General features: G+C 41.3%; 1 protein-coding gene across 4 annotated transcripts in view; it reads left to right on the plus strand.

The window, feature by feature from the left end:
* Positions 1-13,987, plus strand: part of ADCY2 (adenylate cyclase 2) — a 391,814-nt gene that overhangs the window by 298,980 nt on the left and 78,847 nt on the right. For all 4 annotated transcript variants that reach the window (XM_040493726.1, XM_040493706.1, XM_040493715.1 and 1 more), the window contains one exon: positions 12,882-12,966. In XM_040493726.1, the coding sequence (XP_040349660.1) occupies positions 12,882-12,966 (85 nt within the window). The remainder of the gene's footprint in view (positions 1-12,881; positions 12,967-13,987) is intronic.

The following is a 13,987-nucleotide window of genomic DNA, read 5'->3' on the forward strand; positions in this document are numbered from 1 at the left end:
TGGTTCCTCCTGGGCTGTTTTTCATCAATACCCCTTCCACTCTGCTTTTAAATATTCTCTGTGTATTTAGTATTTTCTCTTCCTTGATAATGAGTTTATCTATCTAAAAATAATAATTTTGTTATACTTTATGAAGAATTTTCGTTGGGATAATGATGCTTCTCACTTCTAATATGACCTCATTTATTGATTAATGCGCTGACCTCTTATTTTTCCTGTTTTATGTTGGGGAAACTACCTCATGTTTTTTGAAAAAAGGACAAAAATGACTAATGAATGAAGGAATGAATGAGTGCATGAGTAATTAACAGTAGAGGAATTTGTGACCTTGAAGGGATCAGTAAGGGGGAAGATTTGGCCTAAAAGAGGGCCTTGCCTTATGTCATCCCTCTTTGGCACGTAATCTTGAATCTGGCTCTAGTCTCAGAATTTAAATAGTTGTAATTAAATTATTAATTGGCTTCTCTTTTTTAGGCTGAGTCTCTCATTTCTGCCTGCCGTATATAATAACTTTATCAGAAATGTAAGCTGCTTTCAAAGACCAAAAATGATCAAGCCTGAATTGTTTTTGCAATTTTTAGTAGTTTCATTAATCTTATCTTCCAAACTAAATACATTAAACCAGGCATAGGCAATTGTTACAATAAGAATGATTTTTTTTCCTAATAAAGGTTAGTTAAATATCAGTGTGTTTCATTAGCCCAAGTTAAATTAAGAATAGTGGTATTTTACTTAAGCAAAATTAGTAGCAAAATTATAAACTTAAATATGTGAGATCTATTATTTCTATTGAGATTCTTTGATAATTATTCCATGACTCATTTCAGTAATCAGTGCTCATTAATTCTTTAATACTCATTTCAAAAGAGTCACTTTCATTTTGGTTTTATCTCCAAGAAGGAAAAGAAAAATTGGAGGAAGTTTAATGGTAGAATCATTCACGTCCATTGAAAGTAGATTTGATTTTCAGGCGCCTGGGTGGCTCAGTTGGTTGAGCATCCAACTCTTGATTTTGGCTCAGGTCCTGATCCCAAGATCACGAGATTGAGCCCTTTGTCACACTTCACACTGAGTGTGGTGCCTGCTTGGGATCCTCTCTCTCTCCCTCTCTCCCCCCCCTGCTCACATACTCTCTCAAAAAAAAGTGAACTTTTTCTTTGGTGGGCTCAAATATTGGATACTATGACACCAAACTCCTCCCCATGAGTGAGTATGAATCTTAGAGGAATGAAAGGAAGGAGGAGAAGGGGGGGATGCACAGAGAAGGAAGAAGGAGGGAAGGAAGGAAGGAAGGAAAAATGGAAGTAAGGAAGAAAGAAAGGAAGGAAGGAAGAGGAAAGAGGGGAAGGGGAGGGAGATAATTCTCACGGTCCAAGATAAATGAACCCTACGGCTTTTACGGAGATGAACGATACCCAGCTGCGGATTCAGGTCATCTGAAAGTAAGAAAATACTCACAGTGAGTAGCTTGAATGTGAGTTAGCAGTTTAATTTCTTCCCCATTAATAAAAGGCCAGAGGCAGTATGGTGCTCTGTCCTTTGGGTTCTTTGGGGGGCCTGGATCCCTCCAGCACACATTCCTACTTTCATTAGACTTTGTTCCTCATCTTCATTCTCTAAGATGGCAACACACATTCTGAGCAACCTGATGGAGGAACAGACTCAGAAGCAGAGGGCAGAAAACACTCATTACTGCCCTCTCTTGAGGAAACTTCCCAGCAGCTACCTCATGACCCTTTGGTTTATAACCCAAGGCAGATCTTAATCACATGCTCAAACCTGGCTCCAAGGGAAGCTAGAATTTGTAGCCTTCAGTCTGTACAACAGAGGGCCTGTCTAAAAATTGTTACCATCGTGAAAAAAATGGAATTCATGAAAACCTCTGTTCTCTCCAGGAATGAAAACAGATTTGTGTTGCAGTTAGCTGAATGCCACTGGTATGGTAAGAAACGAGCGGTAACAATAAAAGTGGAACCGAGCGTGTTTTCACTCAATAAAACAGGCCATGTACCTTTACTTCATACCTATTCTGAGCATTTGTTATAGAAATAGAAATTCACAGCAGAAGCACACACGCAGCCGAACATTTGTGGAATCATTCAGCAGGAGATTTTGAGCTGTCGCATACCAAGCACAGTGAGAGATGCTAGGAAAGCATCAGGAGCCCCCGAAATGCCTTTTCTCTCATATAACTTACATTTTATTAGGACATGTGACAATAATGTAATAAACAAATACACATACAATAATTCAGTGGTGATATGCTTTTAAGAAAAATAAGACACAGTAGAACACTACAGAGCAGTGGAAGGTGATATTTCCATTTCTTTTTATGTTTTTATTTTATTTTTGAGAGAGAGAGTGCCAGCAGGGGCGGGACAGAGAGAGAGAGAGAGAGAGAGAGAGAGACAGAATCTGAAGCAGGCTCCAGGCCCTGAGCTGTTGGCACAGAGCCTGACATGGGGCTCGAACTCACGAACCGTGAGATCATGGCCTGAGTTGAAGTTGGACACTTAACTGACTGAGCCACGCAGGCACCCTGGAAGGTGGTATTTCAGATGAGGGCGATCAGGGAAAGCATCACTGATTGAATAACATTAAAGCAGAGGCCCGAGTGAATTGAAATGGGAATTATGTGGATATCTGGCAGAATGTTCTAGATGATAGGAGCCACAGTGTGTTCAAGGAGGAGAGTGAGCCAGGTGAGCACTGTGGAGGATGGGGTCAGAGGAGCAGTGTGAAGACAGGTGTTGGCTCTCACAGGCTACTGGGAGAACATTAGGTATAATGCGCCAGGAAGCCCTGGAAGGTTCTCAGCCGAGGATGTGATCTGGCTACATTTAGAAGCATTGTTTTTGCTGCGCTGCAGGGGGGAGGGGGCTGGAAGTAGGAAGCCCAGTTAAGATGATGGTTGGTACTGGAGTAGCAGTGCAGGTGGTAAAAAGTGGTCAAATTCTGGAGCATCTCATGAAGAGTGATGGAGACAAGTCTTGCCATTGGATGAGATGTGGAGAATAAGAGAAAGCGGAGTTCTGTGAGATTTTTGTTTTGGTGTTGGTTTTGGTTTTTGGCCTGAGCAATTGGGAAAATGGGGTTGCCATTTACAGGGAGGAAGCATCCTGGGGAAGGAGCAGGTCAGGGACAGACGTGAATCAAGGGCTCAGTTCTGGGCATCAAAGACATGTGTGTGCATCTTAGACAAGTGATGGAGCTTCACGGAGGGAGGGAATGTGTGAGTCCTGGAGGGTTCACGGAGGAGCTAGGGTTGAAGTCATAATTCGGAAAACCCAGCACATACGTAATATTTAAATCCCTTGGTTAGGATGGGCTCACGTAAGAAATGAGTGTAGAAAGAGAAGACGGACCTTCTGGGGAATAGGATGTCTTAAACTTCAAATCTTCACCCCTTCTTGTCGCTGTGATGTAGAAGTTTTTGCTCTGCCAAAAACAACGCCTCCTCCCGTTTCCCACATCATAGGACTTGAAGTGGCCACAACATCTCAAAGTTGCTGCAAAGTCCTATCATCAGAGAAAGGCTACTGTGATCTGTAATGGTGATGAATATTTCAGTGTCTTTTCTCCTTTTCATTTTTTTTTTACCAAATTCCCTTTCATTTTGAAGTTCTGTCACCTATCACTTAAAAGAGAGAGAGATAAAGGGATGTGTATTACTTCATGCTAACTTATAGTTAGAAGAAAAGCCTTCTTTCCTGAGTTCTTACTCTCCTCGCTGAACCCCACATAACAGGTGCAAACAGGGCATTGATGGGAGAATCCACATCGTTTTTGCGGGGAGGAGTGAGGGGAACAAGGGAGGAGGGACATGAAAGTCATCCCATTAAATGGAATTCGAGGTGAAGACCCCATTGTTTACCTATAGAAAAAGTTTACAATTCATATAACTTTTAGATATTGGGGGACATATATATATTCCTGCTGGATTTTTCCTGTCTGCAAATGTGTTTCCTCATCCATGTCACGACCACCTGCGAGCAATATACCGACTAGAAAAAAACCAGAAAGGAAAAAGGACCTTGTCTCAAATCAGCCTTTTCCATATATGGTCACAATACACTTGATTAAAGTGCCAAAGTCAAGAATTATCACTAAAAAAGCATAGTTCTTTTTGCCTTGTGACAGGGAAGAGTCAAGTTTGCTTTTCAGGGGCATATAAATCATGTATGCTTGTGCATTAAAGAGAAACAGCTAAGCGAAATTAGTCAGAGAAAGACAAATATCATCTGACTTCACTCATATGAGGACTTTAGGATACAAAACAGATGAACAAAAGGGAAGGGAAGCAAAAATAATGTAAAAACAGGGAGGGAGACAAAACATAAGAGACTCTTAAATATGGAGGCCCCACTGAGGGGTCCTGGAGGGGTTGTGGGAGGGGGGCGCGGCTAAATGGGTAACAGGCCTTAAGGAATCAACTCCTGAAATCATAGTTGCACTGTGTGCTAACTAACTTCGATGCAAATTAAAAAAAATAAATTAAATAAAAAATCTTTTAAAAAAGAAATCATCAAAAAAAGAATAAATCAGTCATTCAAAGTTAAAAAAAAAAAAAGAAACAGTTTTGCAACTAGAATGTTAAAGTTGATTATGTGACACAAACATCTTGGTATGTTTAATGAGTTTGAACATGGTTTTGAAAGAGTGGGCAGGATAAATGATTATAATTAAGAGCTTTTGGCCAGCCATTACTTTGTCTCATGGGATCTCTTGTTCCCTGGGATGACAGGTGCTTCCATCTGAACACAAATGCCAGTGTGCTATGAACTTGAACACTGGACAGCCACAGGTTGGAGCCACTCTGAGTCTGAATCTCGGGCTGTGACATCATGTTCTCTGTACCAGACCATATCATCTACAAATTCAGATAACCTCTTCCTTTCCAATGTGATGCCTTTTATTTCATTTTCTTGCCTAACTTCCCTGACTGGAAGCCTCAGGGTAATTTCAATAGAAGTAGTCATAGCACAGATCTATTCCTGTTCATGATCTTAGGAGGAAAATATTCAGTAATTCACCATTAAGTATGATGTTATCTGTGGGCTTTTCACAGTTGCCTTAATCAAGATAAAGGAAATCCCCTTTTAATGTTAGTTTGTTGAGAGTTTTTATAATAAAAGGGTTTCAGATTTTGTCTAATGCTTTTCTATAGCTACTGAGACGATCGTGTGGGTTTCTTTTCCTTTATTAATGTAGTGTATTATATTGATTGATTTTCAGATATTACACCGACCTTGTATTACCCAGGTAAATCCCACTTGGGCATGTTATAGAATGCTTTTTTATATGTGACTAGATTCAGTTTGCCAATATTTTGCCAATGTTCTTGTATGTATACTTCTAAGAGATGCCAGTCTGAGTTTTGTTTCCTTGTGATATAGCTTTCTCTGATATTGGTACCAAGGTGATACTGACCTGAGAGAATCAGAACATGTTCCATCCTTCTTACTTTCTGGAAGAGTTTGTGGAAAAAGTAGTAAAAACCCTTCTATACGTGTTTTGTAGAAATCACCAGTGAAGCCATCTGGACATGCACTTTTCTTTGCAAGTAAATTTTGGTTTGGGTTTTGTTCTAATTACTGATTCATCTCTTTACTTCGATAGGCCTATTCAGAATTTCTGTTTTCTTCTTGAGTCATGGTTGGTAGTTCATGTCATAACGTACTCTTAAGAATGCTCGTTCCTGCTTTAATGATCTGTCATCCATTTCACCAATGCAAAAACAGAGAATCGATAGTGTTAGCACGACTCTTTTCCTTTATCAGCAGCCCGCTGTCTGTGGGAATTCTGACATTTGAGAAAGAGCAAAGTAGTGGTCATCAGATGCATCCAGAAAAAAAAATGCCACCAGCTCTTCTTTGAGGTTCTTCACTGTACCAGGTAGGGGACTATAAAACGCGAGAGTCCATTTCAATGCTCCTGTGGTTCCTTCAGGCTCACGTTACTATGTCTGTTTGAATGTCCAGACTCTCTATCACCTGTCTTCATAGTAAAATAATTACTCCTAAAACCAAAATGGAAATGCATTGAAAAAACAAGAGCCTCAAAAAGTCATGGTAGTGTAGGAATCTTTTATTTCAACTCTGATTCACAAGTAGGTTAACCCATAACAGTCACTGGCTCTGTTGAGATATGTGTTGACTAGAGGCCAGTACAATCCATAATAACTTATCCATTCTTGAGGAAATTCAGATATGCCATAACCAATGGAAAAATGTAAATATTTCTCAATACTTCTAGTAAAAACTGAACAATGGGGAGTTTTTTTCCCCCCAAAGGAAAAAGGAAGAAATTTGGAAAAGTAACTGATTCCAGTCCTTCCTGTGTTTCCATTTAACCACTAATGAGGTAGTACCCAGAAAAAAGGTTAGTTAATGGCTTTGAGTCCACTGAAGAACAGAAATTGCCTAAGGTGTTTCCACAAGGTAATTTAATAAAGTGAAACCCTTACAGAATGAGACAAGGGCTGAGAAACCAAACAGGAGAGGGTATAACAGCGACGAGGAAGCTGCCATAGTTGGGTTTGGAAGGACACGGGAGGAGGTGGCTTGCCAGAAACGCAGGCTCCCGGACCTTCCTGAGGGGCTAGAACCACACCAGGCCTTCGTGGGACCAGGGCGGGATGGGCTGTCTGCCAGGGACCCGAGACCTCCTGGGAGGCAGGAGTTGTGGGCTGTTGAGAAAATGGTTGCTAAATAGAGAGTAAGAAAGGGAAACCCCCAGGCTTCTTGCTTCCCCCAGCAGCCTCCAGGCTCCGCCAGTACTTCCCGTTGGCCAAACCTAGTTAGAAACAGTTGGCAGAGAATCTGGGGAATGGAATTTTGAGGAGATGGAACGGAAAGGCATTACAAGACAGATAGGAAATTGCCTGTATACTTAGTGACAAATTGCCCCAAGTTGATTGAAATACATTAACGTCCAAAGGCAAGAGCTTTGGCCAATGGCAACCAGAATACATAGAAAGCAAACCACAGGTGATACACTAAGGTCAAACTGCTAAAGCCAAAGAAAAAAGGGGGGTGGGGGGACTACCTTCAATACAGCCAGAGGAAAAAGACATTGCAGCTAGAGATGGATGAGGGGAATGATGACTGACTCCTGATTAGAACCACTGGTATAAATATGGCCGATGCTGAATCCAGTATTCAGTGAAGCTATTCTTTTTTTAAAAATGAGATGAAATAAAGACATTTTGCAAGTGAAAGAAAGCTAAAGGAGTTCAGCAGCAAACCTACAGTGTAAGAAATGCTAACAGAAGTTCTTTGGGCTGACCTGAAATGATGCCAGGAGCAAACTTGAATCTGCAGGATGAGATGCACGGCATTCGACGTGCTTAAACATGTGAGAGAGTATCAAAGACTATATGCTGATATTCTGTGAATTTTTCTAAAAGACAACTAACTGGTTATTCAATACAGCGGGGAGAGAGAGGGAATCTCAAGCAGGCTCCATACTGTCAGTGCAGAGCTCGATGTGGGGCTTGAACCCATTAACTATGAGATCACAACCTGAACCGAAGTCCAATGCTTAAGCGACTGAGCCACCCAGATGCCCCTGATACATGTGATTTTAAGCTGCACATGGACCACGGCCAGAACACATACTAGGCCATAGAAGCATCTCGACAAATTTGTAAAGATTGAAATACATTTGAAAAGATAAAAAAATCTTTCAGTATGATGTGCAACCACACTAAAATCAGGTTAGAAATAGAAAGTGTATATCGAAAATATCCACGAATCTGGGTGCCTCGGTGGCTCAGTTGATTAACTGCCAGACTTTAGCTCAGGTCATGCTCTCACGGTTCGTGGGTTCAAGCCCCGTGTCGGGCTCTGTGCGGAGGCTCAGAGCCTGGAGCCTGCTTCGGATTCTGTGTCTCCCTCTCTCTCTGCCCCTCCCCTGCTCATGCTCTGTCTCTCTCTCTCTCTCTCTCTCTCTCTCTCTCTCTCTCTCTCAAAAATAAATAAACATTTAAAAAGTAAATAAATAAAAATAAAAACTAAAATATCCACAAATATTTCAGCATTAGATTTTATGCTTTTGAAGAACCTATGAGTCAAATGAAAAAATCATAAGAGAAATTAGAAAATGTTTTGAATATCAAAAAAAAACACATGCCAAGTTATGGGGATGTAGTTTAAAGCAATAATTTAGAGAGGAATCTGTAGTTTTCAAATACTTACATTAGAAAAGAAGAAAGGGCTAAAATTTGTTGTCTAAGTTTCTGACTTAGGAAGCCATAAAGAGATGAGCACATCAAGTAGAAGGGAAAAGATGTTCAAGAAGGAAGAAGAAATCCATAATAGAAAATAACCAATACAGAAAATTAATAAAGCCAAAAGTTGGTTCTTTGAAAAAGTTTAAAACTTCCTAAGCCACTAGCAAGACTGATCAAGAAAGAGAGATCATCACAGAACGCACAAATTAATGACATAAGTAATAAAAGGGGATTCACCACAGATCCTACAGACATTAACAGATACGGAATATTATATAATAGATATAATATTATAATATTATATAATAGATATGGAATATTATAAATTACTCAAGGCCAAAAAGGTTCACAACTTAATAAAATGGGAAAAGTGCTTGAAAAGCTACCCTACCAAAACTGACACATAATTGGATAGAAAGTTTTAATAGGTGTACATCTATTAAATTTATTAATATTTTAAATCTTAGATTAGAAGAAGATTGATACTCTGTTGACTTTTTTGTGAATTCCACTGAACATTTCGAGAAACTAAGGTGGGACAAGCAGTCAAATCTTAACCAATTTTAATAACTGAGTGGATAAAAATGTCCTATTCATGGAAAGAGGCTCAAAGATTGAGGCTAAAACAAAAGGTCACCTGTGTACCAGGTACAGGAGATCTCACTAAAATTAAAAGACAAGACAGTTTGGAAATAAAGGATGGAAAACAGCTATTCTGAGAAACAGCTTAGAGGAAAAAGAAAGCTGCAGGAATAAAAATTTCTGATGATATGGAATCAAGTGGAAGGCATTCAGCCTGAGAAAAAAAAGACTTTTACAATGGTATAGTCACCAAGAAGACTTAATAATCATAAATCTTCATGCACTCACTCCAACACCTCTTCGAAATAAATAAAGAGATGCGATTAAAATGTCAGGGGCGCCTGGGTGGCGCAGTCGGTTGAGCGTCCGACTTCAGCCAGGTCACGATCTCGCGGTCCGTGAGTTCGAGCCCCGTGTCAGGCTCTGGGCTGATGGCTCGGAGCCTGGAGCCTGTTTCCGATTCTGTGTCTCCCTCTCTCTCTGCCCCTCCCCCGTTCATGCTCTGTCTCTCTCTGTCCCAAAAATAAATAAACGTTGAAAAAAAAATTTTTTTAAATAATAAAAAAAATAATAATAAAAAATAAAATAAAATGTTCAGACATATTGACAAACCCACAATCCTAGCCAGAAATATTAATACATTCTAAAATTGACAGACCAAATTGAGCCATTAAGTCAACCCACTGGGGATTTGACTAACTCATCCGGCTCTGACAATAGATGTATTTAGGGAACATGTTTTTTTTCCAGCATAAAGGACATATGTGTCATTTTCAGAAATCCATAAGATATAATAGGAGTAGATCATATTCATCACACCCTAGGAGAAAAATAAATTGTCAAAGTGGAAATAAAAGAGACCACTATCTCCGATCAAATCTAGTGAAATTAGAAATAACAGGGACAGACTAAAAATAATCTCCTTGTGGAATTTGTAAATCACACTTTGGAATTATTCTTGTTTTAAAAGGAATTGGAAATTGAAAGTACAGACTTTTTAGAGAAGAAAGAAGATGAGTAACTATAAATCAAAAGCCATAGGATTTGGCTAAAGCAGTATTTATAGGAATATTTATGTACTTCAGTGCATTTATTATAAAATACAAAAAAAATGGCAATAAGTGACAATCAAGAAAGAGACAATGTAAGTTTGCATGAAGAAGGAGGAAGCAATTTTTAAAACTTAAATCAGAAACTATGTAGAGAACTGTCAGAAAGCATAGACCTTAGTAATAAGCCAAAAGCTCATTCACTGAGATCAACAGACATGCAACACTTCAAAACTCTGATCTAGAGAGGGGAAAAAAATAACATTAAGGACAAGAAAAAATGCTTCAAATATGGAGACTTGTAAAATTAAAAGAATATTATGTAGACTATTTTACCTTTGAAAATTTAAATGGAATGGGTAATTTTCCAGGAAAATTATCAAAATTGACTCAAGACATAGAACCAGGAAACAAGGCAGAAATGTGACATGTCTACTCCTAAAATCGAACCTGGGTCAGGAATACAACTGAATGGACATTACTCCTAACCACACCGCTTAATAGACGTGTAACTTTAGGCAAGCTCTTTAACCTCTCTGGGCCTCAATTTCTCCTTGGTAAAATGGGGTAATAATAGTAACTCGTACTCATGATCATTGTGAGGGTTAAGTGAACTCTACATATAAAGCCTTTAGAACAGCACTTGGTACAGAGTAAATAATCTCTCCTCATATCATCGCCGTCTTGTATCATCACCACCACCACCATCATCACCATTACCATCATCACCATCGTCACCGTCACTATCATCAGATGGTTTTATCGTCGATATTTACCAACCCTTCCATAAAAGATCATTTCTTTGTTATCTGAAGTTTCAGACCCAAGAAAGAGATGTTATGTGTCTGAACTCAGCCTCGTGAAGCTGACGTTACCTTGACGGCAGAAAGGAGCGAGGCAGCACAGAATCTAAGAAAACTCCTCAGAGCTCTCCTATAAAAATGGATGAGAAAGATAGCAAACAAATTCAGCAGATGAGTTACTGTGCTGTCCGTCAGTCACAAGACTGCTGAGAGGTGTTGGCTGTTGCACGTTCCCCTCCCTCCACGCCGCCCGGCTGAGCGGGAGGCTCTGAGATGGCGTGTTGGGGAGATGAGAGACCGGTGGCTTCCAACCGGGGACTGAGTGATGTCTGAAAGCAGGACGCTCTAGATAGGGGAGGTTAGGATGTATGGTGCTTACCTCTGCTACCCTGTGAGCAGCTCAAAACAGGTGTGACACCTTACTTGTCTTTGCATCGTCGCAGCCTAGCATGGGACTGGGTGTATTTGCTGTGCTACCCCTTCTAGCGGAGACCTAACGTTCCTCGTGAAAGGTTCACCGACGTCACACCATCGGGCCAGGTATTCGAAAGCACTGCGGATCCTTCTAGAAGATAACTCAGTTCCCGGTGCCTCATCGTGTCAGGCGCAGGTTTTGGTTTGAGGTCTGACTTTTGTCGCTCTTCCTTGATGTGTGATCGTCTCGCGATAGAGTAGGTGTTGGAGAACGTGAGCTGAGTGGGGCCTTCCCATGGCGATGGCATCAGGGGATTTATGTAGTTCACTGGTTACTTGCTCCCTTTCCTTCCCCACGGACTCACCGTCGCATGGTCGCCTGGATTTCAGCGTGTGGCTGGTTTGCGTCTGAGGCTTCCGCGCAGCTAATCGACATTCAGCATCTTGCTGCTGCGTTCTCTGTGCCGGTCCTGTCTCCCCAGTGTCTCTAGCCAACCTCATTGGCGGGAGGTTCCGTTGCATTCTGACACACACACCACCTGACCTCTCCTCCGACGTCTCATTTGAATCGTACCTTAATTCTTCATTGCGGTTCAGCTCCTTTGGTACCGCTTAACGCTTGTGTCCTTGGAATAAATGAAGTTGTAAGGGGCTGTGAACTTTTGAGCCATTTAAAGGATGTCTCAGAGAGGTGCACGATTCGTATAAATGCTTTTATCTACCCGTAATGTGTCGGTAGCAGAATTGTGACTTAATTTTTCACGTGATCACGGGAAGCTTGCGTGTTCGTCGGCTTGTGCAAGAATGTGAAGGCCATGGCCCCTGGCATCTTCGGGGAACCTCGGTAAACGTATAGCTGCATCAGTATGGAAGGGAGCTGAATCTGGTTGGATTGCACTGGGGAAGACAAGCCTGTTTCCTCAGTGAGCAGGCGTAAGGATGGGTCTTGAGATCTTGCAGGGCATCCGACGAGACTTCTCTAGAAGCAGCAGCAGCCAGGACGTCAGTGGCAGGCAAGAGACGACACGCGGGCAGGAAAGTACCAGGTGCAAAGGAGAGTTGTAAAAAGATTGCTTTCCTTTCCTAAGGAACCGGTGCTTACTTTGATGAATCATCAAGTTGATCAGACATAATTGTGGACACGCTTTTCTTTCTCTTTTTAAAAAAAAAAAAAAATTTTAATGTTGATTTCTTTTGGGGGCACCTGGGTGGCTCAGTCAGCTAAGCGTCTGACTTCGCTCAGGTCATGATCTTGCAGCTCGTGGGTTCAAGCCCCACGTCGGGCTCTGTGCTGACAGAGCAGAGCCTGGAGCCTGTTTCCGATTCTGTGTCTCCCTCTCTCTCTCTGCCCCTCCCCTGCTCGTGCTCTGTCTCTTTCTCTCTCTCTGTCTCAAAAATAAACACTAAAAAAAAAAAAAAATGTTTATTTTTGAGAGAGAGAGAGAGAGCACAAGCCAGAGAGGGGCAGAGAGAGAGGGAGACACAGAATCCGAAGCAGGCTCCAGGCTCCGCGCTATCAGCACAGAGCCCAACGCGGGGCTCAAACTCAAGAACCGCGAGATGATGACCTGAGCTGCAGTCTGGCCCTCAGCCGACTGAGCCACACAGGCGCCCCATAGACATGCTTTCCTATAGACACGTTTTTGGTTTGTTTCAGCTCCGTTTTCATTTTTCACAAAATGAGTGAGGAATGAAGGCCCATGAAATTAAGGCCTAATTACACCACAAATATTACTGACAGCTTTCCAGAATAACGGGAACTGCTCCCACGCTAACCTGTTCCTCTTTGTCTCCTGGTAGGACGTCCATTCTCGGGATCTCCTTTGGAGCCGCGTTTCTCTTGCTTGCCTGTATCCTTTTCGTCTGCTTTGCTGGACAGCTTTTGGTAGGTACTTCACATATGGACCTTATTTTGAAAACTGTGTTCATTGAAGGCAAACTGATTTCTGGCTTGAAACACCGGGCTTGTTGATTTAACATTTCAAGGGATACGGATCCCAGTGAAGATGCAAGCACCCTTCATGCCAGCGGCCCAGAATAGAAACTGAGGCAGCTCATGTCCAATCAAGACACTGAGCTGAAGATTATTTGAAACATTGGATGTCACACCAGCAAATTATATTCATGTTTATTTATTTCTGTCGCCATTTTGCATTATGTCCTCTGAGTTTTCAGAGTATTTTAGAGCAGCCACTCCTAGTATAATAGGAGGCTTTTCGTGTGCAGGGGAATTAAAATGTAAACCAGATACTTCTTTTATATCCACTTCCAAGATATAAAAGTTTGGGACATATGAAAACAGCAAATGCAAAAATATATCTTGTTAGTGATTTAATTAACAGTGTTCCTTAATAGTGTTAGTTAATGATTTAAACCAACCATTGCAAGCTTGGATGGGTCAAGTGCTAGTTCAGGATGTAAGAATCAAATCTAAGTGTATTCTTGAGTCGAAAGCAAGTGGCCCCATGAGAGCATCGGAAGAAAGCCAGCAATGAGATAGAAACCCAAAAAAGGTAGTCAGTGTTTTATCTTGTTCATTGGAGATGTGTGGAAACAAGAGAGGCCCCTCTGAGCCAGATTTTGAGCATCAGGTCCATTCTAGTCTAATGTGTTGGAACCTTTTAGCTAAAAAGTGTAAAGATCTTAAAGTTCATCTCTGCCTCTCAACAGTGGGCACTCTACGATGTCTGCTGGGTACCGTTGCAAACTTATGTGGGGGGTGTTTGCTATATCATAGTTGAGGTGTTTTGAATTGGATTGGAAACTTCCAGAAGTGGCACTACGGTTCCTGATTTCCTGGAATGCACAGAGCGCATCTCAGATTTCTTTAAAATCGCCTGAAGGCTACAGGTTGTAACTACTGCCCCCTGGGAATCCTTGTCAAGCTTCTAAAGTGCTTCAATATA

Source organism: Herpailurus yagouaroundi, unplaced genomic scaffold, assembly GCF_014898765.1.
Source record: "Herpailurus yagouaroundi ecotype Mexico unplaced genomic scaffold, PumYag 29, whole genome shotgun sequence".
NCBI lineage: Eukaryota > Metazoa > Chordata > Mammalia > Carnivora > Felidae > Herpailurus > Herpailurus yagouaroundi.